The sequence below is a fragment of the Lactuca serriola genome, chromosome 1 (genome assembly GCF_051521515.1).
Source record: "Lactuca serriola cultivar US96UC23 chromosome 1, Lser_US96UC23_V15, whole genome shotgun sequence".
NCBI classification, from domain to species: domain Eukaryota; kingdom Viridiplantae; phylum Streptophyta; class Magnoliopsida; order Asterales; family Asteraceae; genus Lactuca; species Lactuca serriola.
This window is the reverse complement of record NC_136408.1, coordinates 192712092-192737534: the sequence shown is the minus strand read 5'-3', so window position 1 is coordinate 192737534 and position 25443 is coordinate 192712092. Positions and strand designations below refer to the sequence as shown.

The following is a 25443-nucleotide window of genomic DNA, read 5'->3' as shown; positions in this document are numbered from 1 at the left end:
GGCACATGAATGATGTTTAAATCAATATAGTATTTGACACATTAAACATGTTTGGTTAAATGGATATCATGTCTGAATGTGAGAAAACTTTTGGATACAATATCTATGGTTCTTAAGAAGCAATGATCTCAAAAAGGATGAATTAGAGAAACAGTAAGCCTGCTACAAAACAAAGAAATATCACATGCGAATGCTATATATTAATATATTATATGGGTGGGGGCTCTACCTATTAACTTGTTGATAAGGACACACTCATATATAGACCAAACAGATATTGTCTATAAGTACTTCATCCACGTCCATTTATTTGGCATTCAAAAGAAACCATCAATTAATTTCTTTTTTGAATAACCCGAAAAAGAGGAAAATGACCTCTTTTGTTAAAGCTTTGATTTTGATGATATTGTCAGCAACACTATTGTGTTTTGCACATAGCGTTCCTCAGGTACCTTGTTACTTCATATTTGGTGACTCATTAATGGATAATGGCAATAACAACCACCTGGTTACGACGGCAAAAGCCAATTATGCACCATATGGAATTGACTTTCCCGATGGTCCTACCGGGAGATTTTCAAATGGTCGAAATATTGTGGACGTTGTAGGTCTCTTTCTATAATATTTTCTAAAATATTCATGGTTCTAGGAAATCAAGAATATGTAATGTTAAATGTTAAAACTTCAACTTAATTCTATTTTATTCTGTTATTCCCAGCTCAACTACTAGGGTTTGAAAACTTCATTCCACCTTTTGCAACCGCAAGAAGTGACGAAATAGTTCAAGGGGTAAATTATGCATCAGGTTCTGCTGGAATTCTTGATGAAACCGCTGAACATATGGTAGATTTTCATTATACTATAATTTTACATTATGCATGCCTTCCTTCAAAAATGCATGCAAGCATATATCTGTTTCAAGATTTGAAACTTACGTCTACATGCAAGTACTAAATTAATTATGAAAATCCACCAAATTGTGTAGCTTAATTGCTTCTTTAAATCAAAGAGATGTGATGCTAACACGATTTAAGCGTTACCTAGAATAAACGTGAATGAAAACTGATGATGACTCTTGTATATTGGCTTGTTTAATTACCCAAATGGTAACTATAATTCGATGACAGGGTGGTAGGATATGCATGAATCAGCAACTAACAAATCATGCTATCACAATTTTGCAACTAGTCGACTTGATCGGTAATGGGAGTTCAGCCAGAGTTCGACAACACCTCAACAAATGCATATACACCGTTGCAATGGGCAATAATGACTACATTAACAATTACTTTTATCCGGAATACTATCAAACAAGCACCTTATACACGCCAGAACAATATGCCGAAATCCTTGTCAAACAATATTCCAAACAGTTATCCGTCAGTACCTAAAATCTTCCTTCTAGGATTTTTATTTTTTTTTTGTATATAAGCTAATGTTTTTTTAATTTGAATCCAGACACTGTATCAATATGGAGCAAGAAAGTTTGGGATACATGGAGCCGGATACATAGGTTGTACACCAGCAATGATGAAGAGGTTCAACACAAATATATGTGTGGATGCTGTAAATGGAGCTATTATACAATTCAACACCAAGCTTGTTACTGCTCTTGATGACCTCGAGAGCAAACTCTCTGGTTCAAAGTTCATCTTCATTGACCCTCCTCTTGGATATTCTAGTGGTAAGTTGCTTGCAAATTTCTTCTTTTCTTTTTCCAAATGAAACTATATATATTTTGTGTTCTTTAAAAGAACTCAAAACCATAGGTAAATTGTACAAATGTCAAAACAGTAACATACAGATATATAAATTCAATGTTTTATAAAATCTACTATTATCAATCGTGAAATCCGAGTATATTAGTATTTATACAACAATTAAATTCCTTTTGTAATAAATATATTGCTAAATGCTAATTGATTATGTGTAGATGTCAACCCGATAAAGTGGTATTCAATATGTTATATGGAATCTAATATAGTAAACTTTGTTCATATATATGTTTACATCTTCATTTTTTCTTAGCTACCATCAATCGGTACTCAATAATATATAGCAACCCACCGTGGAGGCAAGGTGGAAATATATTCTTAGGGTTTAAATAGTTTTTGCCTTTTGGGAAAGAAACAATTATAAATTTTTTCAAATTAACAACAAACCCAAAAAAATGTATAAAAAGGTAACACATATTAGGATTTTGTTTTCCACATACAATGTGAGGTTTAGCATGGGTATTTTAATTGTACACTTTTTACTCGGTTTTTAAAATTTTGTTATTACTTTAATCAAAACTTTAAATTTGTTATTAATAAGGTCCAAATTTTTTTTACAAATAGCCGCAAATTATTATTATTATTATTATTATTATTATTATTATTATTATTATTATTATTATTATTATTATTATTTTGCAAATTTAGTTTTTTACAAAATCATTTAGACTTTTTTAACTTTTTTACAATCTTTTATTAGTCCTTTTTTTCACTTGTTATAAACTTTTTACAATTTTATTTTTAAATTACAATTTTCTAAAGCTCTTTTACAAAAAGTTTAAAACTTCTTTTTACAAAATAGTATAAACTTGTTTTACATTTTTTTTACATATTTATACGGTTATTTCAAAATAAAAGTATTATAGATGTTGTAGACAATATAAAAAGTTGTTTTGATCTGTAAAAATAGTTGTATGAATAATTTTTTTTATATATTTATATTTTTACAGCATTTAAAATGTTATAAAAATGTATATACAACTATTTTAAACGTTGTAAAAAAAATATATAAATATGAATAGTTTTTTATAAATAATGTTTTATACAACTTTCTTTTTATATGTCCCTACAAATTAATCAAATTTATTATATTTTTGCAATAAGATTTAAAAAACTTGTAAATAAAGTTCTGAAAATATTATATAAAACGTTGCATTTAAAGAAAAAAGACGTAAAAAAATTGTTATATATAGAAATTCGTAGAAAAGAATGTTAAAAAGTTGAAAAAGGTCAAAAAAAGAAAAAAGGTTGTAATAAAAAGATGAATTCGTAAAACAAATAAATAATTTTGGGGTTAATTTATAAAAGAAAAGTTTGGACAATATTGGTAACAAAATTTGTAACAACATTTTAAACATAAGTCAAAAGTGCAAAATTAAAATATGACATGGTAAACTATGTATGTCAGATTAAATCAAAATCTTAGAGATCCTTACCTTTTTTCTTTATAACATTTTTTGGGGTTGTTGACAACTTAGAAAAATTAATAATTTCTTTACCAAAAAACAATCTAACCCTATCACTCTAATTGCGTAATTGAACACAAATAAGGATTCAATTGTCTACTGAATACAACTTAAAGATAAATGACTAAAGAAAAAAAGATGTGAGATATTTGTGTTTATTTTCTAACATTAAAATTAAAAAAAAAAAAAAAAAAAAAAAAAAAAAAAAAAAAAAAACCTCGTTAAACGATCAATTTAAGATCGAACAAATGTATTTGAATGTGATAAATATTTACCTTGTAACATGGTTCATAATTGTTACAAACCAATATTTCCCTCAAAACGTGGCATGAGCCTTTTCATTCAACATATAACATAACAATGGTACAATATATTGGGCTATAACTAAAATGGGCTAAAGTAATAAAACAAATACAACACAGTATAACCTGATAATCAATAGACGGTTAACAGTCCCCGCAGTCTGAACGGGGTGTCTTGAACGAACGTTCAGACTGGTTCTCAAGTCAAGAAAAAGAGGAGATGGAAGCTCTTTGGTGAAGATATTTGCATACTGAAAGGAAGAGGGAACATGAAGTACCCGAATCTGTCCCAGAGCCACTTTGTCACGAACAAAGTGTATGTCAATCACGATGTGCTTGGTGCGTTGTTGTTGAACATGGTTGTTGGACAAGTAGACGGTACTAACATTGTCATAATAAACAAGGGTGGTAGTGAGAGGCGGATAAAGGAGCTCACACAAGAGATTGTGGAGCCAATTCGTCTCAACAACAACATTAGCCATGTCGTGATACTCAACTTCGACACTGGATCTAGAAATCGTACCCTGTTGTTTGGAAGACCAAGATAGAAGGTTGGAGCCAACAAAAACACAATACCCAGAAGTGGAGCGACGAGTGGAAGGGCAGCCAGCCCAGTCAGCTTCAGAATATGCGATCAACCCCCGAGAATGGGATGCATATAGTTGAAGACTGTGATCAAGAGTGTCGCGAATATATCGAAGAACTCGCTTGAGAGCAGCAAAGTGAGGCTCTTTGGGGTCATGCATGAAGAGGCAAACCTGTTGGACAACATACGTAATGTCAGGTCGGGTAAATGTCAAATACTGAAGGGCACCAGCTAGACTGCGATACAGAGTCGGATCAGAAACAGGTGATCCCGAGCCGTCTAATTTGGTAGACGTGTCAGTAGGAGTGCGGTCCGACTTGCAATTAGACATCTTTGCACGGTCAAGAATTTCGGCCGCATACTTTTGTTGAGAGAGAAACATGCCTTGACGATCTCTAGATACTGTAATTCCGAGAAAGTAGTTCAAAGGGCCCAAGTCGGTCATGGAGAATTCAGACTGCAATGTGGAAATAACTTGTTGAAGAAGATCTAGAGAGGAAGAAGTCAACACAATATCATCAACATATAGAAGTAAGTATGTTGTATGGTCATCCTGTCTATAGATGAAAAGTGATGTATCTGACTTGTTATTAGTAAAGCCAAAGGTAGTAATGAACTAAGCAAATTGGTGATACCAAGCCCGAGGTGCCTGTTTGAGGTCGTATAAAGACTTCTTGAGAAGGCAAACATGGTCGGGTGTCGTGGTGTCTCAAAAACGGGGTTGCTGGTGCATGTAGACTGTCTCTTGAATATGACCATGAAGAAAAGCATTCTTCACATCCAATTAATGAACTGACCAGTGGTGAGAAATGTTAATACTAAGAACAGTCCGGATAGTTATCGGTTTGACAACTGGACTAAAGGTCTCATCACAGTCAATGTCGGGTCGCTGACTTCGTCCGTTTGCAACTAATCGGGCCTTATAGCGAGCAAGTGATCCATCTGCATTAAGTTTCTTTTTGAACAACCAAATACAATTAACCACATTAACATTAGTAGGCCATGGAGCAAGTACCCAAGTTTCGTTAAAAATAAGTGGATTATATTCATCTTTCATAGCACTTAACCAGTTAGGATCTCGAAAGGCTTGAGAATGCGTGGGAGGAAGAGAGGAAGTGATGTTGGTGTCAATATGAAGGTTGAGACGGTCAATAGGTTTGTGGATTCTATGTCGAGCTCGGGTTTCCATGGCATGAGTGCGAGTGGAGACGGAAGGAGTGAAGGTAGGAGGTTGAGAGAGAGGAGTCAGCTAGCCGATAGAGCTAGTTGGATCAATGGATGGGGTTGAGGAAGAAGTGTCGGTTGCCGACGATTCAGGAGCAGCGATAGAGTCATCGTGAGACGGCGAGATGGTGGTGGATGGCCCGAGAGGGGTGGAAGGGTGATTCGGGTCATTAAAGCAATTTCAGGGAGCATCAATGTTAAGAAACCCATAGTCGGGAGAGTGATTTGGGGTCATAGACCCAAATAGGAAGATGGTTTCATCGAAAACGACATGATGGAAAATGATTATTTGTTTGGTGTGGAGATCAAGACAACGAAAACCTTTGTGATTTGATGGGTAGCCTAAAAATATGCAGGGTACAGATCGATTTTGAAATTTATGCATGTTATTTAGATGGGGATAGCAAAGACATCTGAAAACACGAAGATGGGAGTATGTGGGATGTTTGTTGAAGAGTTTGTGAAAAGGTGTGTCATTATTTAGAGTGGTGGAAGGTAATATATTTAAGAGATGGGTGGCCATGTGAAGCGCCTCGACCCAATAAGTGGGTGGGAGATAAGCTTGAAACAAGAGAGTGCGCATCATGTTGTTTATTGTGCGGAGCATACGTTCAGATTTTTCGTTTTTTTGAGAGGTGTATGGACAGGAAAAACGCATGTGAATGTCATGAGTGTCACACAATTTGTGAAATTGAGAGTTATCATATTCTTTGCCATTCTCGCATTGGAAAGTTTGAATGTCCGTTTGGAATTGATTTTTAATATATGCACGAAAGTGAAGGAAATTAGAGAAGACATCAGATTTTTTTTCTATGAGGATACACCCAAACAAAATGAGTAAATTGATAAAGAAAAATGACATAGTAACTAATTCCACTGGGACTTTGAATTGGAGATGTCCATACATCAGAATGAATGACATGAAAAGCAAATAAAGCATCAGTTTTAGATAACGCAAAAGATAAACGTACATGTTTGCCAAGTTGACATGCATGACATAATAAATTACGATCTTGTTTATTACAAAAAATAGACTTTCTAGAAACTAGTAACTTGAGAGTTTGTTGACTGGGATGACCAAGACGTTGATGCCATAAAGATGAGCCAACAGTGAGAAAAGCTTGAGTGATTGGTTTGATGACAGGATAAAGATCACCCGTGCTATCATATCGAAGGAGGATTTGTTTGGTGAGGAAGTCCTTCACAGAAAAACCAAATTCATCAAATTCAATAGAATATTTATTATCACGAGTAAAAGTACGCACATAAATGAGAATTTTTATAATTTGAAGAGTAATAAGAATATTTTTTAAAACTAACGGGCGAAATGGATTGAGATCTAGAGTGGAATGACCAATTTTTGACACCGGAATATGAGATCTGTCCCCAACTAAAACCGATAAATTAGAATTTGTGCATTTATTGCTAAAAGACTTTAGAGTATCTGAGTCGGCATGAAGGTGTGCGATAGCCCTAGTATCCATGTATCAATTGGCATTCCCTGGGTCTTGAAGACTCATGGTGTTAAATGCTTGAGGAAGAGTGGTGGGCTGCAATTGATGTGGAAATTGGAAATATTGCAAATTATTGGGCTGCTGAGAATAAGCAAAAAAACGCTTGGTTTTGGCCCATACTGGAATTGGGCCATCTATGTTGTTGAGAAGAACCCATATTGTGATGAGTTGAAGTGGCAAGGGAGCTGATTGCAAATTATTTTTAATATGTATTTGCTAATATTAAGTATACGGTTTTATCATGTGCACCATACAAATATTGGCCTAGTTACATAATAAAATTGTATAAAATATATACAGAGGCAATAGATTTGATATATTGGTAAATGTGTGTACCATGACTTTTATCTTTATAATAAAATTGTATAAAATATATACAGAGGCAATAGATTTGATATATTGGTAAATGTGTGTACCATGACTTTTATCTTTAATTAGTATAAATATATTTGGATTGTTATTCATAGGGTGTTCACGGTCCAGTTTTTTCGGTTTTTAGGTCAAAACGAAACCAAGCCGTTGAAAATTAAAACCCAACTAAATCAAACCGTTATTAACGGTTTGGTTCCGTTTGGTTTCACGGTTTGGGTTTTTCAGACCCATTTTAGTCGAGCATATTATACTAATTTAGAAAAAAAAAAACTACACTATTAAAAGAGTAATTTCTTAATTTATTTCTAGTCTTGGGCGGGTCATTTCATATTTGTTGCAGATCTGAAGTCGTTTTTAGCCCACAAAAGCGGCACAAGTGAGTGAATATGCTAAACATGCTAAATTGACAAGAATGCATACCCAATCTCCATACCCATCCAACTACCTTAACGAATAATATCAGATCAAAATTTAGTCTAAAAAATTAGAAAAATATATTACAAAATATAATTGCTAACATTTTTGAAGTTAATAAAATAATTCTTCCAAGTATAGATTCATATTCATTACAAGCAGGTAGCGTAAAAGTAGAAGATTTGATATGTTTCTTATTAGTTCAAGACTATTTTTGTTAATGAATGTGGAAGCAAATGACACTTTTATCAAGCTCAACAAGGAGTGATTTAAACATGACCAAATGCACTCTACACATTCCTTACATTAATTATGGATTCAAAATAAGCTAATATTTATATGGGTAATTAAATGTTGTGAGTTTTAAATTTCTTATTTATATATAAAAATTAATATATAATACAACAAAATACAATTACATATAAAAAATTTAAATTATATATATATATATATATATATATATATATATATATATATATATATATATATATATATATATATCAGTGGCGAATCTAGAACCAAAAACCACATGGTTCCTTATGTAAATGAAAACGAAAAATGAAGAGTAAATAATACTAGTGGTGGGCTAGCGCCTGGCGGAGGGGCGGTGTTGGGCGGGTAGTGATAGTCGGACGGTGAATGACATAGGGCGGAACCGGAGGAGGGATGGAGTTGGGCCGATAGCGATGGTCAGGCGGCGAACGATAAAGGGCGGAACTGGTGGCCGGGTGGGAGCAATCATCAGGGCGACATTGTATGATGCTTCAGAGATGTTGATCACGCCTCACCCAAATGGCGTTTCATATTTCAAGCCTATTCTGTTATTTTTTTTTCCTTTTTTGTTTAATTTTAAATGGATGGACTATTGCCTAATTATTACATTTTAAGTGTATTGAGGCATTGAACTATTTTAAATGGATTGAAATATAAACCATAGGCTTCATATATTTTCATCTATTTTCTTTTTGACAAAGTTTATAAGGTAGGTCATTGAAAAATTATCAGGTAGTTCATATTTTTTTTTTCATGCATAACTTATACTACTTTTAAAAAAATAGGTGGGTCGTACGACCCACCTTCATAGTATATACATACGCCTATATATATATATATATATATATATATATATATATATATATATATATATATATATATATATATATATATATATATATATATATATATATATATATATAGACTTTACAGTGCGGTCCGGTTTTATACGGTTTGAAATCTTAAAAACCATAAGCCAAACTGTTAACTACGGTTTGAAAAGTTTGAAACCATAAGTCAAACCGTGAAGAAAAATATAAACCGTAAAACCAAACCGATGACCGGTTTGGTCGGTTTTACGGTTTCAAACCGAACCGCGATCACCCATAGTTATTCACATGAAAATATTTCAACCATGAGTGAATAATATTAAAATTAAGATGAAGTTAGCTAAAATCGACTGTCCAATCAAGTTATCAAGTTATGTTTAACATCAAAACAAGAGAATTGTGTTGGCATATTTGTTTTTTCATATTTTGGATATCTTTTAATTCGATCAGGTCAGAAGTTGACTATCAAAATTATTCAAATAGTTTTATATAAAACCTATAAGGGCAAGGCATAAATACAAAATTGGTTGTAAATTATGATTAATTAAGTGGCTATTTTGTCTTTATAAATATGAATGAGTTTGGAATTGATGATGTTTGGGTTTTAAGATACATGAATGCCCTAGTAAATATAAATGTAATTTGTGCAAAAGTTTAAGTGATCTGGTTAAGTAATCATTCTGATATGATTTTATGCCTACATCCAGATTTCAATGTTACAGATAAACCTTGTTGCAAAATCTCAACCACAATTGGTGAAGGGCTATGCGCCCCCAACGAAATCCCATGTGATGCTAGGGAAAACTACATATTTTGGGATGAATTTCATCCTACCGAGAGTGCTAGCCTTGTAGACGGAGCAAGGACATACGAAGCCCTCTCATCGTTCTATGCCTCTGACCCTAAAGGATCATTTCCAATATCAGCAGTCTAGCGATCAATGGAAGGTTTGACGTGTAGCCGCAAGTTGAGTATTACTCTTGGGGCTAAAAATAAATGACACTCTTCTAGTGTTTATCTATCATGTTAATGTTATTTATGTTGCTTTATGCATCTATCAATAATTAAATTATAGTGAGCAAACATCTTACATCAAATATATGTCATGCATTGTTTTTCAATTTATTTGCCAGTGTTCGATAATCTGCTTAATCATGTGATGCAAATTGTATGATACTAGAGTTTGCATATATGTACATTGTAGCGGAAATCCCATAAAATTTAGACCGGTTTAATTAATTTCACAATCGGATGATAAAACTTTATGTATGAAAGATTCCCAAAACATAAATTACAATAAAATTTATAATAACAAAAATAACTTTAAATTTTCATGCATAAAATCAAAGATGTAAAAGAGTTATAAAATTTTATTTATGTAAAAAGTAAATAATTTTGTAAAGAAATTTCATATATATATATATATATATATATATATATATATATATATATATATATATATATATATATATATATATATATATATATATATATATAAGTTGTACAAAAAAGTTTTTTTTTTTTTAAATTAAGCTCTAAAAACATAAAGTAAACAAAGTTATAATAGGAAAATTTTATAAGAAATGTTTGGACGAATTCATAAAACAAAGTTGTAAAAAAGATATAACGATATTATACAAAAAAAAAAATAATATAAGTTATTACAAAAACATGGAGAAAATAGTAAAAACATTGTTGACAAATTTTCTAAAGGTATTTTAAAATTGGGCTAAAATTGTAAAAGAATGTAACAAACTTCGGAGAAACAATAAACTTTCGGCTAGAACATTATAAATTGTAAAAAAGAAGAAAAGGGGTTATTTTTTGACATTATGTATATTCTTTGTCAACACGTGTTAGCAATCTACCGCCTTATCTTCCCCCATCGTTTTCTCATCCAATCATATTCGGATTTGTGTGCTTCTTCTTCACCTATCTCCTCGGATCACCGCCTATACTTCCCTTGATGTTTCCCACCGCTTTTTGAAAACCTTCCATCTCTCTCTAAACTCATCGGCTTCAGAGAATAACATCCTACAATCGATCTCCACCGCTTCACCCTTCATCCGTTTCTACACCGGCTTCCAAACTGTGAGACACACGATCCTCCATCGGGTTACTTTAATCACATCTGTGATTCCCTTTACACATTTATCTCTTCCATAACCATTCTTCTTTATCACCAACTTAGATGCTTCTCTAACCTTTTCCTAGTCGGCGACTTCAAAGATGAAAGAAAGAGCAAGTCTTTCTTTAAACCTTAGAAAATAATCTTAATCTCGTTCTTTGACCTCCATCTACTCCGCTGACCGACTCCTTTTTCTTCTTTATCTACCGTCATCGATGAAAAAATCTACAACAATCGGCATTCAATACTCACTCGATTGGTCTTGCAAGAAGCAATTCCTTCTGTGTCTGTCTCAGTTTGAACCAACGAAGGAGACGTTCTATCCAATTTTCTACTTCATCACTACTCAACCACATCAAAAAAAGGTAATTTCATTTTTCGTTTTTCTTTTTTGTTTTTAATCAGATTTTTGTGGACCTACTACCTGTTGTGTTGTACCCTTAGACAACTTTTGTTCGCATCTATTAGATTTTACTCGATCTCTCCCTTTTTTTTAGCATAACAAATGTGTAATTGTCTGATTGTGGTTTATTCTAATAAGACTAAAGTTTTTTTTTGTAGTTTTCGATTTTCCTCTGGACCTTTGCCAATTCCATATTAGTATAGTACGTGAACTAAAACTTCATCACCCACGACTACGAGATTGATTGACGTTTCTGATTACTTTGGACAATTTGGTTGATTGTTTCTGGGAATGGCATGACCGTACCACACTTAATCCTCAGGTTACTACTTTTTTTTAGTTCTTAAAGTTAGATTTCAATGAAATTGAACAAATTTTGGACTATGAGTGTTGGTTCTTTCCTTAGAAAAGGCCTTGAAGATTACAGGGAAATGGAATCTAAAAAGGAGAGCGATGAGGATGATAGATGCAATAGAGAGGTGTGTGATAACATTTTCATGTCTTATGTTTTGTTCTTAGTCCGTGTTGTTACTGAATTTGTTCAGATAACTAACTCTGGGTTTTTCTGTTGCAATTATCAAATAAAAGTCAAGGAGCATTGTTTCAATGTTGACGAAGCCTAACTGTTAGAATGTTGGAGTAAACCAACTAGGATGCAAAGTCTGTAGAGTGTCGACCAGACATGGAACCAATCAGAAATAGGAGGTGACAAAAGGAGGGTGTAACGACCCGTCTCCGGTATGATGATTCCTTGGTATTTATTTTGAAGTTTTGCAAGAGGGACTCGGCGAGTTCATAGCCTGACTCGCCGAGTAGGGACGGGATTTCGAGCACGTGTTAGCTGGCGACTCGGCGAGTCCATATTCTGGAGTCGGCGAGTCTGCCCGTCTGGGAGAAACCCTAAATCCCCGGGTTGCCCACTATTTAAGCCACCTTATGGCCTCCATTCTCGCCTCCTTCACCCTCAGAAGCTGTGAGAAAACCCTAATTCGTTCTTGAGTGATTCTAAGTGATTTTGTGTGCAATTGTGAAGGCTTGAAGAAGGAGAAGAAGAAAGGAGCAAGGAGAAGGATTGTAGAGCAGAGGTTCAAGGGAAAACAAGAGTTCTTTGAGGTATTCTTCGGATTTCCTTCCCTTTTATGCTTTAAAACCCCCTCTAGATCTAGTTGATGCTTTTCTCAAGCCTTATGTTGATATGGAAGCCCTTTTATGTCAAGATATCTTTAGATCTGTTCATTTAGGAGTTGTAGAGCCCAGATCTATTGCCTTTATGGAGCTATTTTGCATCATAACCCCAGATCTACCCTTTTAAGTGCCTTTTTAGCCTTTATTCCCTTGTTCATGTGTTTGTACACGTAAAGTTGGAAACTTTACGTGGTAAATCAGCTTATTGGACTCAGATCTATCATTTGTATGTTTTGGATTCGAGCAGAATCGAGTGTAGAATAGTTGCATGGCGGTGACTCGGCGAGTCGGAAGAACGACTCGGCGAGTCGAGTCGCGAGTCCCCGATTTCTTCCTTTTGAGCGGTGTCGAGTGGGACCAGTGAGTAGTGGAGTGGACTCAGCGAGTTTGAGGGTAGACTCAGTAATGGAGGGACTCGGCGAGTTGTTCATACAACTCGGCGAGTCCAAGGCAATCTTCTTAAGCTCAAGAACAACTCGTCGAGTTGTTCATATGACTCGGCGAGTCGGATGAAGATTGTCTGAGTTCTTGGATCGAGAGGGTACTGGCCGAGTTGATGTCATACTCGACGAGTAGCAGCGAGTAGGGTCGAGGAGTGAGAATAGGGACTCGGCGAGTTGGCGGTCCAACTCGGCGAGTCAGGTCAACCGAGAGTTGACTTTGACCGAGAGTTGACCTTGACCGAGAGTTGACTTTGACCAAGGGTAAAAGAGTCATTTTACCCAGTACAGTGTTTAGTATTTGATTGAGTGTGTTTATGGACTTGTAGCCGGGGAGATACCAGAGCAGCAGCAGTTAGCTTCCAGAGCCATACACTCAGCAGCCAGTTCACGAGGTGAGTTTCCCTTCAGTAGGAACGGGTCTACGGCCACAATGCCGGCACGTTTAATTATCAGTAGTTCCGAACTTTGGTCTGATGCAGTAGTTAGAGTGCTTGATGTCTTTGTGGTACAAGCATGTTTGTGTTATGTGTTCCGGACTCTGTTCCGATGCAGTATGCAGTATATGTGATTATAATACTTGTATGTTTTATGCTATGCCATGATCAGTCAGTTCCGGACTTCGGTCCGATGCAGTCAGTTCCGGACTTCGGTCCGATGCAGTCAGTTCCGGACTTCGGTCCGATGCAGTTAGTTCCGGACTCTGGTCCGATGCAGGGGACAAGGTCCCAGTCAGTTCCGGACTTCGGTCCGATGCAGCTAGTTCCAGACTTCGGTCTGATGCAGTGAGCAAGGCCCAGTATGTGTTTTATTTATGTATTGTATGGTATGTGGTAGTTTGGGGGAGCTCACTAAGCTTCGTGCTTACAGTTTCAGTTTTGGTTTCAGGTACTTCCACAAGCAGAGGGAAGAGCTCGGGATGATGGCATCGCACACACCACAACTTCAGCTTTTATCTTGGGAGTTGATTTAGTTTTTGAATTGATATGACATAGATATGATACAGTTTTCCGCATAGTGTTTTGTTATGTTGAGATATATCACGTATGGTTTTATGATATGACACTCAGATTATGGTTTTTAGTTATATCGAAAAATGAAATTTTTGGGTCGTATTTTTGGGTCGTTTCAAGTTGGTATCAGAGCCCTGGTTTGAGGGATTCGGATACACTTCCGGGTGTATCTGAACTCAAACTAAGGGGAAATAAAAAGATTTTTTAAAAGGAAAATGTTTTCTAAAAGAATTTTGAAAGCACTTAGAAAGAAAGAAATTTTTAAACGAGATAAGGGTGTGGTGCATGCGATCAGCCGAGCTCAAGTAAGTACTCCCAAATTACCCATACAAGTTATTTGTTCAGTTTCAGTTTCAGTAGAACAGCATGCTAGTATAGGACTAAGGATCTAGGAGGATGCCTTATGTGCCTGCTTTATGTGTTACAGCTTTATGTGTATTGCATGCTAGTATTGAGTAGACAGCAGTAGGATAGCCTGTTTAGGTTATGCCTGATAGTATGAGCTTAGCATTGTATGCTAGTACAGTTTCTCGTTATGAGAATAGTTTTGCCTGAGTATGTTTCCTTTATCCGAATGCTGCTTGCTTCGTGCTTTGTGGGGTTCTGAGTGATGGGAGTTAGCCATTAGGTGAACACGTCACACCACATGTGATCAGGGTTGAATAATCCCAGAGAGCTGGAACTGGGCCTATTGCGCAGCTCTTGTTTGAGTCCAACCGTTATAGGGACGGGTCTTTTACTTAAATGATTATCTGATCCTCGTCACATGTGATGGTGTTCAGGTGGTGGCTAATTAGCATTATAAGGAGACCTTCAGCAGCTGAGGACTAGTTGAGTTGAGTCTGAGGTTTCCCTAGGGCAAGCCTAGGATGAGAGTAGCAGAGATCTGTAGTAGTAGAAATGATTTGGTGAAGTCAAGGCAGTTCTTGAAGAAAGTACGGATAGATGTGGAAGGTAGTATGGGCCCGTACTACTGAAAGCAGAGGATCCGTACTCGAATCAAGAAAGGTTGAGACAAGACCAGGGAGCTAGTTGTAGTATCAATGATCCCTTGAGATATTTCAGTTTTCTGATGTAGTTGTGATGTGTTTCAGAATGGTGGTTTTGCGTTCCAGACCAGCAGCCGGCAGCGGAGGTGCCGGGGAGGGATCAGGTTCAGGCTCGGGGGACGAGCGCATGGATGAGCAGACCCGAGAGTTTCTTTCTTCGGAGATTACGCGCATCATTTTAGAGCAGACTCCTGTGATCTTCGGTTCGATCAAGGAGGGGATTCTGGAGCTGATGGATGAGAGATTGGGCACCTTCCGTGCCGAGGTGGCGGCCATGATGGGGTCGCACACCCTTACTTTCAGGGAGTTCAGGGCATGTGGAGCTCCGGACTATCATGGGGCGCGGGACCCCATAGCGAGTACCAGATGGTTGGCGGATGTGGCCAACGCTTTCCGCACTAGCAGGTGTCCCGAGGGGGACAAGGTCAGATTGGCGTCCTGTCTTCTGAAGGACAGGGCACGGGATTGGTGGGAGGAGGTCGGACATGCCATTGGGGATGATGCAGCATTGGACGCCATGACCTGGGCTGATTTCTCTACTAGGTTCAAGGCGGAGTTTGCACCGGTCATTGAGGTGCAGCAGTTAGCTAGGGAGTTTCAGGACCTCACCCAGACTATAGAGACAGTGGCGGAGATCACCGCCAAGTTCAGGGAGAGGGCTCTTCTCGTTCCTCAGTACGTAGCTGATGAGGAAATGAAGAAGGCCCGTTATCATGAGATGTTGCGGAGCGATATCCGCCAGTTTGTGAGTCGGTCCAGCTGTAAAACGCTGGAAGATATGATTGCTTAGGGCTCGGGAGAGGGAGATTGATCTCGAGATGGAGAAGAAGAGGAAACCGGAGGCGGTTTTGGGTTCAGGCGGTTCGGGCAAAAATCCCAGGGTTTCAGATCACAGATCTAGGAGTCAGCACAGCCACGGTCGATGTGGCAAGTGTGGGAGATTGCACGAGGGGGCGTGCAAGGCAGGGAGTTCCGGCTGCTACAAGTGCGGTCGGATTGGGCATTTGAGTAGGGATTGTACGGCCCCTGCTACTGCCGTTGCAGCATCAGATCTGATTTGCTTTCAGTGCAATCAGAGGGGACATAAAAAGTCCCAGTGTCCGAGTTTAGCTGCAGCAGGGAAGGTGGCTGCACCTGCCCTTGCTACCTTGAGGATTACAAATGGCCTTCAGGGCCGAGCCGAGACGCCAGTGGCGAAGAGCAGGGCGTTTCAGATGACAGCAGAGGAGGCGCGAGCGACTCCTGATGTGGTGACGGGGTCGTTCTCTGTGAACGGCATTTCTGCTATGGTATTGTTCAATTCGGGGGCTACCCGATTATTCGTATCGCTTGCGCTTAGCAAGAGATTTAGTAGAGCTCCTGGGGAGCTGGATTGTCCATTAGAGGTTGAGATAGCAGATGATAGGACCGTGAGGGTCGGCAGAGTGCATAGAGGGTGTTCCCTTCAGTTGTTTGATGAGCAGTTTTCAGTGGACCTGGTACCTATTCCCCTGCGAGGGAATAAGGTTATTGTGGGCATGGATTGGCTAAGCCCCAATAGGGCGGTGATTGATTGTGAGCTTCAGCTAGTGAGGGTTCGCACTCCCAATGGGGGAGAGTTAGTGATTCAGGGCGATAGGTCATAGCGTGGACCGATCTTTTGTTCCGCCACAAGGGCGAGACGCTATGTTCAGCAGGGTTGCGCCGGTTTTGTAGCTTACGTCTTGGATGCCCGGGAGAAGGGCAAGACGACAGTTGATGATGTTCCTATAGTGCGAGACTACCCGGATGTGTTTCCCGAGGATTTGTCGGGGATACCTCCTGAGAGACAGGTTGAGTTCAGGATCGACCTAATTCCAGGTGCGGCTCCGATAGCCAAGGCACCGTATCGACTAGCTCCCCCTGAGATGCAGGAGTTGTCTACACAGCTGCAGGAGCTGTTAGACAAGGGTTTCATTCGGCCGAGCAGTTCGCCTTGGGGAGCGCCGATCCTGTTTGTGAGGAAGAAGGATGGGTCGCATCGTATGTGTATAGATTATCGGGAGTTGAATAAGGTAACGGTGAAGAACCGTTACCCACTTCCGAGGATAGATGACTTGTTTGATCAGCTTCAGGGAGCGTCTTGGTTCTCCAAGATCGATCTACGCTCCGGTTATCATCAGATGTGGATTAGAGATGAGGATGTACAGAAGACTGCTTTCAGGACCAGGTATGGTCATTATGAGTTTGTGGTAATGCCATTTGGGCTCACCAATGCTCCAGCCGCGTTCATGGATCTCATGAACCGCGTGTGCAGGTCGATGCAGGATCTGTCAGTGATAGTATTCATAGATGATATCTTGGTATATTCCAAGACGCAGGAGCAGCACGAGGAGCACCTACGGGAGGTGCTGGAGGCTTTGAGGAGGGAGAGACTTTTCGCAAAGTTCTCCAAATATGAGTTCTGGTTGCGCGAGGTGCAGTTTCTTGGTCACCTCGTCAACCAGAAGGGTATTTTGGTAGATCCGGCCAAGATAGAGGCCGTGATGCAGTGGGAGGTCCCATAGTCTCCATCTGAGATTCAGAGCTTCCTAGGGTTGGCAGGGTATTATCGGAGATTTATTCAGGACTTCTCCAAGATAGTAGTGCCACTCACCCGACTGACCAAGAAGTTGGTGGTATTTCGTTGGGGGCCTGAGCAGCAGGCAGCGTTCGAGACCCTCAGACAGAGATTGTGCGAGGCTCCGATCCTTACCTTGCCAGAGGGAGTAGAGGACTTCGTAGTCTACTGTGATGCCTCGATCACAGGTATGGGAGCAGTATTGATGCAGCGAGTCCATGTGATAGCTTATGCCTCGAGACAGTTGAAGCCTCACGAGGCTAATTATCCTACCCATGATTTGGAGCTGGGGGCAGTTGTGTTTGCCCTCAAGATTTGGAGGCATTACCTTTATGGGGTCCGTTGTACTATTTACACGGATCACAAGAGTTTGAGGTACCTTATGGATCAGCCGAGTCTGAACATGAGGCAGAGGAGGTGGTTGGATGTGCTAAAGGATTATGATTGTGAGATCCTTTACCACCCAGGGAAGGCCAACGTGGTGGCCGACGCCCTAAGCCGCAAAGTGTAGGCGGCCCCTATCAGAGATCTGTGTTTGAGGATGACAGTGATCACTCCGTTGTTGGAGCAGATCAAGGAGGCACAGGTGGAGGGCCTCAAGGAGGAGAGACAGAAGTGTGAGAGGATCGTGGGCCGAGTAGCCTCGTTTGATTATGATAGTTGGGGATTGCTGACGCTTCACGGGAGGGTGTGGGTACCGTACTGGGGTGGAGTACGGCAAGTGTTGATGGATGAGGCTCATAAGTCTCGGTTTTCTATCCACCCAGGGGCGACGAAGATGTATCGAGATCTTCGACCTGATTATTGGTGGCCCTGCACGAAGCGGGACGTCGCCTGGTACGTTGAGAGATGCCTGACCTGCCGGAAGGTCAAGGCGGAGCACCAGAGACCTCACGGCAAGATGCAGCCGTTAGACATTCCCGTGTGGAAATGGGAGGACATCACCATGGATTTTGTCACCAAGCTCCCCAGGACCGCACGAGGAGTGGATTCGATATGGGTAGTAGTGGATCGGTTGACGAAGAGTGCCCATTTTATCCCGATCCAGGAGAGTATATCGGCGGAGAAGTTAGCCGATATCTATATGCGAGAGATTGTGGCACGTCATGGAGTGCCGGTATCGGTGGTGTCAGACCGAGATGTCCGTTTCACATCCAGATTCTGGAAGCGGTTCCACGACGAGATGGGTACTCGTCTCCATTTCAGCACCACTTTCCACCCTCAGACGGACGGGCAGAGCGAGAGGACGATTCAGACTCTCGAGGACATGCTTAGGGCATGTGTTCTAGATTTCGGTGGCAGTTGGGATACGTATCTTCCGTTAGCGGAATTTTCGTATAACAACAGTTATCATGCGAGCATTGATCGACCTCCCTTTGAGATGCTTTATGGGAGGAGGTGTAAGACCCCGATTTGTTGGGGCGAGGTCGGTCAGCGAGTCATCGGGAGCACAGAGGTGGTGCTCAAGACGACCGAGTTGATCCAGCAGGTCCGTACTAGACTGCAGACTGCGCAGAGTCGGCAGAAGAGCTACGCCGACAGGAGGCGTTCGGACTTGGAGTTCCAGGTGGGGGATATGGTCCTTCTAAAGGTCTCACCTTGGAAGGGTGTCATCAGATTCTGGAAGAGGGGCAAGTTGGGCCTCAGATTTATTGGTCCTTTCAGGGTTTTGGCCTGGGTGGGTCGGGTTGCTTATCGGTTAGATCTTCCTGAGGAGCTTAGTCAGATCCACAACACTTTCCATGTGTCTCAGTTGAGGAAGTGTTTGGTAGATGAGTCGGCAGTCGTTCCCCTAGAGGATATTCAGGTTGATAGCAGCCTAAATTATATTGAGAGGCCGGTCGCGATTCTGGACCGGAAGACCAAGACCTTGAGGAACAAGGAAATTCAGTTAGTGAAGGTGCAGTGGCAGCACCGGAAGGGATCGGAATGGACGTGGGAGGCTGAGGAGGAGATGAGAGAGCACTACCCAGAGGTATTTGCAGATTCAGCCGTAGCAGACTTCGAGGACGAAGTCTGAGATAAGTGGGGGAGAATTGTAACGACCCGTCTCTGGTATGATGATTCCTTGGTATTTATTTTGAAGTTTTGCAAGAGGGACTCGGCGAGTTCATAGCCTGACTCGCCGAGTAGGGACGGGATTTCGAGCACGTGTTAGCTGGCGACTCGGCGAGTCCATATTCTGGAGTCGGCGAGTCTGCCCGTCTGGGAGAAACCCTAAATCCCCGGGTTGCCCACTATTTAAGCCACCTTATGGCCTCCATTCTCGCCTCCTTCACCCTCAGAAGCTGTGAGAAAACCCTAATTCGTTCTTGAGTGATTCTAAGTGATTTTGTGTGCAATTGTGAAGGCTTGAAGAAGGAGAAGAAGAAAGGAGCAAGGAGAAGGATTGTAGAGCAGAGATTCAAGGGAAAACAAGAGTTCTTTGAGGTATTCTTCGGATTTCCTTCCCTTTTATGCTTTAAAACCCCCTCTAGATCTAGTTGATGCTTTTCTCAAGCCTTATGTTGATATGGAAGCCCTTTTATGTCAAGATATCTTTAGATCTGTTCATTTAGGAGTTGTAGAGCCCAGATCTATTGCCTTTATGGAGCTATTTTGCATCATAACCCTAGATCTACCCTTTTAAGTGCCTTTTTAGCCTTTATTCCCTTGTTCATGTGTTTGTACACGTAAAGTTGGAAACTTTACGTGGTAAATCAGCTTATTGGACTCAGATCTATCATTTGTATGTTTTGGATTCGAGCAGAATCGAGTGTAGAATAGTTGCATGGCGGTGACTCGGCGAGTCGGAAGAACGACTCGGCGAGTCGAGTCGCGAGTCCCCGATTTCTTCCTTTTGAGCGGTGTCGAGTGGGACCAGTGAGTAGTGGAGTGGACTCAGCGAGTTTGAGGGTAGACTCAGTAATGGAGGGACTCGGCGAGTTGTTCATACAACTCGGCGAGTCCAAGGCAATCTTCTTAAGCTCAAGAACAACTCGTCGAGTTGTTCATATGACTCGGCGAGTCGGATGAAGATTGTCTGAGTTCTTGGATCGAGAGGGTACTGGCCGAGTTGATGTCATACTCGACGAGTAGCAGCGAGTAGGGTCGAGGAGTGAGAATAGGGACTCGGCGAGTTGGCGGTCCAACTCGGCGAGTCAGGTCAACCGAGAGTTGACTTTGACCGAGAGTTGACCTTGACCGAGAGTTGACTTTGACCAAGGGTAAAAGAGTCATTTTACCCAGTACAGTGTTTAGTATTTGATTGAGTGTGTTTATGGACTTGTAGCCGGGGAGATACCAGAGCAGCAGCAGTTAGCTTCCAGAGCCATACACTCAGCAGCCAGTTCACGAGGTGAGTTTCCCTTCAGTAGGAACGGGTCTACGGCCACAATGCCGGCACGTTTAATTATCAGTAGTTCCGAACTTTGGTCTGATGCAGTAGTTAGAGTGCTTGATGTCTTTGTGGTACAAGCATGTTTGTGTTATGTGTTCCGGACTCTGTTCCGATGCAGTATGCAGTATATGTGATTATAATACTTGTATGTTTTATGCTATGCCATGATCAGTCAGTTCCGGACTTCGGTCCGATGCAGTCAGTTCCGGACTTCGGTCCGATGCAGTCAGTTCCGGACTTCGGTCCGATGCAGTTAGTTCCGGACTCTGGTCCGATGCAGGGGACAAGGTCCCAGTCAGTTCCGGACTTCGGTCCGATGCAGCTAGTTCCAGACTTCGGTCTGATGCAGTGAGCAAGGCCCAGTATGTGTTTTATTTATGTATTGTATGGTATGTGGTAGTTTGGGGGAGCTCACTAAGCTTCGTGCTTACAGTTTCAGTTTTGGTTTCAGGTACTTCCACAAGCAGAGGGAAGAGCTCGGGATGATGGCATCGCACACACCACAACTTCAGCTTTTATCTTGGGAGTTGATTTAGTTTTTGAATTGATATGACATAGATATGATACAGTTTTCCGCATAGTGTTTTGTTATGTTGAGATATATCACGTATGGTTTTATGATATGACACTCAGATTATGGTTTTTAGTTATATCGAAAAATGAAATTTTTGGGTCGTATTTTTGGGTCGTTTCAAGTTGGTATCAGAGCCCTGGTTTGAGGGATTCGGATACACTTCCGGGTGTATCTGAACTCAAACTAAGGGGAAATAAAAAGATTTTTTAAAAGGAAAATGTTTTCTAAAAGAATTTTGAAAGCACTTAGAAAGAAAGAAATTTTTAAACGAGATAAGGGTGTGGTGCATGCGATCAGCCGAGCTCAAGTAAGTACTCCCAAATTACCCATACAAGTTATTTGTTCAGTTTCAGTTTCAGTAGAACAGCATGCTAGTATAGGACTAAGGATCTAGGAGGATGCCTTATGTGCCTGCTTTATGTGTTACAGCTTTATGTGTATTGCATGCTAGTATTGAGTAGACAGCAGTAGGATAGCCTGTTTAGGTTATGCCTGATAGTATGAGCTTAGCATTGTATGCTAGTACAGTTTCTCGTTATGAGAATAGTTTTGCCTGAGTATGTTTCCTTTATCCGAATGCTGCTTGCTTCGTGCTTTGTGGGGTTCTGAGTGATGGGAGTTAGCCATTAGGTGAACACGTCACACCACATGTGATCAGGGTTGAATAATCCCAGAGAGCTGGAACTGGGCCTATTGCGCAGCTCTTGTTTGAGTCCAACCGTTATAGGGACGGGTCTTTTACTTAAAGGATTATCTGATCCTCGTCACATGTGATGGTGTTCAGGTGGTGGCTAATTAGCATTATAAGGAGACCTTCAGCAGCTGAGGACTAGTTGAGTTGAGTCTGAGGTTTCCCTAGGGCAAGCCTAGGATGAGAGTAGCAGAGATCTGTAGTAGTAGAAATGATTTGGTGAAGTCAAGGCAGTTCTTGAAGAAAGTACGGATAGATGTGGAAGGTAGTATGGGCCCGTACTACTGAAAGCAGAGGATCCGTACTCGAATCAAGAAAGGTTGAGACAAGACCAGGGAGCTAGTTGTAGTATCAATGATCCCTTGAGATATTTCAGTTTTCTGATGTAGTTGTGATGTGTTTCAGAATGGTGGTTTTGCGTTCCAGACCAGCAGCCGGCAGCGGAGGTGCCGGGGAGGGATCAGGTTTAGGCTCGGGGGACGAGCGCATGGATGAGCAGACCCGAGAGTTTCTTTCTTCGGAGATTACGCGCATCATTTTAGAGCAGACTCCTGTGATCTTCGGTTCGATCAAGGAGGGGATTCTGGAGCTGATGGATGAGAGATTGGGCACCTTCCGTGCCGAGGTGGCGGCCATGATGGGGTCAAGGTCCCAGTCAGTTCCGGACTTCGGTCCGATGCAGCTAGTTCCAGACTTCGGTCTGATGCAGTGAGCAAGGCCCAATATGTGCTTTATTTATGTATTGTATGGTATGTGGTAGTTTGGGGGAGCTCACTAAGCTTCGTGCTTACAGTTTCAGTTTTGGTTTCAGGTACTTCCGCAAGCAGAGGGAAGAGCTCGGGATGATGGCATCGCACACACCACAACTTCAGCTTTTATCCTGGGAGTTGATTTAGTTTTTGAATTGATATGACATAGATATGATACAGTTTTCCACAAAGTGTTTTGTTATGTTGAGATATATCACGTATGGTTTTATGATATGACACTCAGATTATGGTTTTTAGTTATATCGAAAAATGAAATTTTTGGGTCGTATTTTTGGGTCGTTTCAGAGGGATTCATTGATTGAATATATACACATGGAGTTCTTTTTCTCTAAAATATGAGCCACCTATTCTAGGAAAACTGAAATCTGCTACAGATCACCAGCTACATGTTTCATATGGATCTGAAATTGTGTTCTAGGATATTATGATCAAATACAACATCAGATGCAACAGAATGAAGGGCTTGACTACACTTTGACTCCCTGGAACATCGTGCTAGCATTGCAACTCAGGTTTGACTTTTTTTACAAATGGATTTATTCTTATTGAATTCTTAGTCTACATAGTTAATATATCTAACAAATATTTTTTTCAGTTGGTTGTTGAAAGAATGTTAGCTTGTAAAGGAGAAATATGGAGGAACCCAACTATCGTTTTGCTGGTGGATCAAGGTAATTGCTCAATATTAATAGAGTTTTTTTGTTCCATGAATCATAATGTTCATCAAAAGGTAACCCATGTATGTGTTTGTTTATTTCTACACTTAGGAGTGACTTTCTTACAATAGCAACCACAAGGCCAAATCAAGAGACAACTTTGGCCGCAATAGCTGAGTATATATTTTCTACGGCAATAGATCAACCTTTTCGGTTCCCATCTGTCACACCCCAAAACCATAGAACGGCAGAAACGTTCGGGGGTGGAGGACGTCATGTACAATATCACAACAATGCAAAGTAGTAAACAAGCAACAACATCATCCATTGCATTAATAATATAATTTCGTACACGTGTGTTCTGTCAAGTTATATAGACACCAAAAATATACATCAAAATAAAAGAGGAGTCTTGAACGAGCTCCGTCTTCTCAAAAACCTGGCTCTGGTACCTGTCTACTGGTGACATGAGAATACAAGTTATTTTGAAAGAGTTTATCAGCTTTAAAGCTGGTGAGATCATAAGTATATTAGTGTCTGTGTTTGTATGAAAGCATTTGTAAGATGTTTGTAAGATGTGATGTATAAGTTTTGTAAAGTTTGTATTTGTTTGAACACTCCTAGAAAACCCTATGTTTCCTACTAAAAGTAGCCTTCTACCAAGGTATCTAGTATCTGTGTGTGTCTCTTGTAAGAGTGTGTATTTTCCCAATTCGACTATCATTAACCAAAAATATAGTTTTTACATTACCTTGCATCGTGTGAATGTTCACGAAGTGAATGTGATGGGAAAAATATTATAGTACTGTAGTGTTGTATTAAGTAACTACTGCTGTACTAACTACCTTAAACCAATTGTTATTTAAAGTACCATGTGATCGGCCTGTACCCTACTACCAACTCAATAGTAAAACGACGATGTAAGACGCCGTAAGAAATGACATTTGGCACCCGTAGACTTGCAAGTCCCACTGTAGCGAGCAGCAAGGTGTAGGATAGTCAATCCAATATAGATCTATACGCAAACTCATACACTCCCCAATTAAGGAGATTTTGGATACAAAAACGGTCATGGCAGGTAGTGTCATGCCCCGTTTAATGGCTCACATAACTGTATTAATGTATATTTAATGTATGTGCTAGCTGTATTGTGTGTTCTTTCTCTGTCTAGCATGTATGTTAGTTTCTCATCATAGTATCTATCGTGTGTTTCTCGTTATAGTATCTCTTGTGAGTTTCTCATCATAGTATCTATTGTTTGTTATTGACTCATGTATGAACTGACTCTTTGTATGTTTCATTGTTCTAGTAATACTATTAGTATATCTCTAAAATATACCTATTATAGTTTACTAGTAATGTTGTTTGTATATATGAGCTTGTTTGTATACCCTTGCTACCCAAAGGTATTGTCCTAAATGAAGTAACCTGTAACATCCCGGAATATCAAGAGTAAAGTTGAAGGGCTAAAAGAGTAAATTGGGAAAGGGAACTCGGCGAGTCCATGGGGGGGACTCGGCGAGTCCATGGGGGGGACTCGGCGAGTAGGGTCGCGACTTTGGTCGCGTGTTAAGTGGCCGACTCGGCGAGTTAGCGGATGGACTCGGCGAGTAGGCGCTGAGTGGAGAAAACCCTATTTCTCGGGGTTGAGCCTTATATAAAGAACATAACATCCTTTCCCCCGGCCTCTCTACTCTCTCTTAAGTCCAGAAACCCTAGTTGTCATGTGTGAGAGGATCAAAGTGCAATTGGAGCTTGGAGAAGTGGTTGTTGAAGAAATCTTGAAGGAGAAGAGACTTGGGTCAAAGAGCTTTGCAAGGA

The 25443-nt window shown here is 40.2% G+C and overlaps 1 protein-coding gene and 1 long non-coding RNA gene across 2 annotated transcripts; both read left to right on the top strand.

The window, feature by feature from the left end:
* Window positions 1-308: 308 nt before the first annotated feature.
* LOC145102250 (GDSL esterase/lipase At5g45670-like) lies at window positions 309-9881 on the top strand. The gene is made up of 5 exons (XM_079039634.1): window positions 309-608; window positions 719-843; window positions 1128-1379; window positions 1459-1684; window positions 9464-9881. The coding sequence occupies exons 1-5, from the start codon at window positions 371-373 to the stop codon at window positions 9688-9690; spliced, it is 1068 nt and encodes a 355-aa protein (XP_078895760.1). The 5' UTR covers window positions 309-370; the 3' UTR covers window positions 9691-9881.
* Window positions 9882-23256: 13375 nt separating this feature from the next.
* On the top strand, window positions 23257-24269 carry LOC145072317 (uncharacterized). The gene is made up of 3 exons (XR_013690974.1): window positions 23257-23478; window positions 23562-23637; window positions 23734-24269. It is a non-coding gene; the product is annotated as an uncharacterized LOC145072317 (long non-coding RNA).
* The last annotated feature ends 1174 nt before the right edge of the window (window positions 24270-25443 follow it).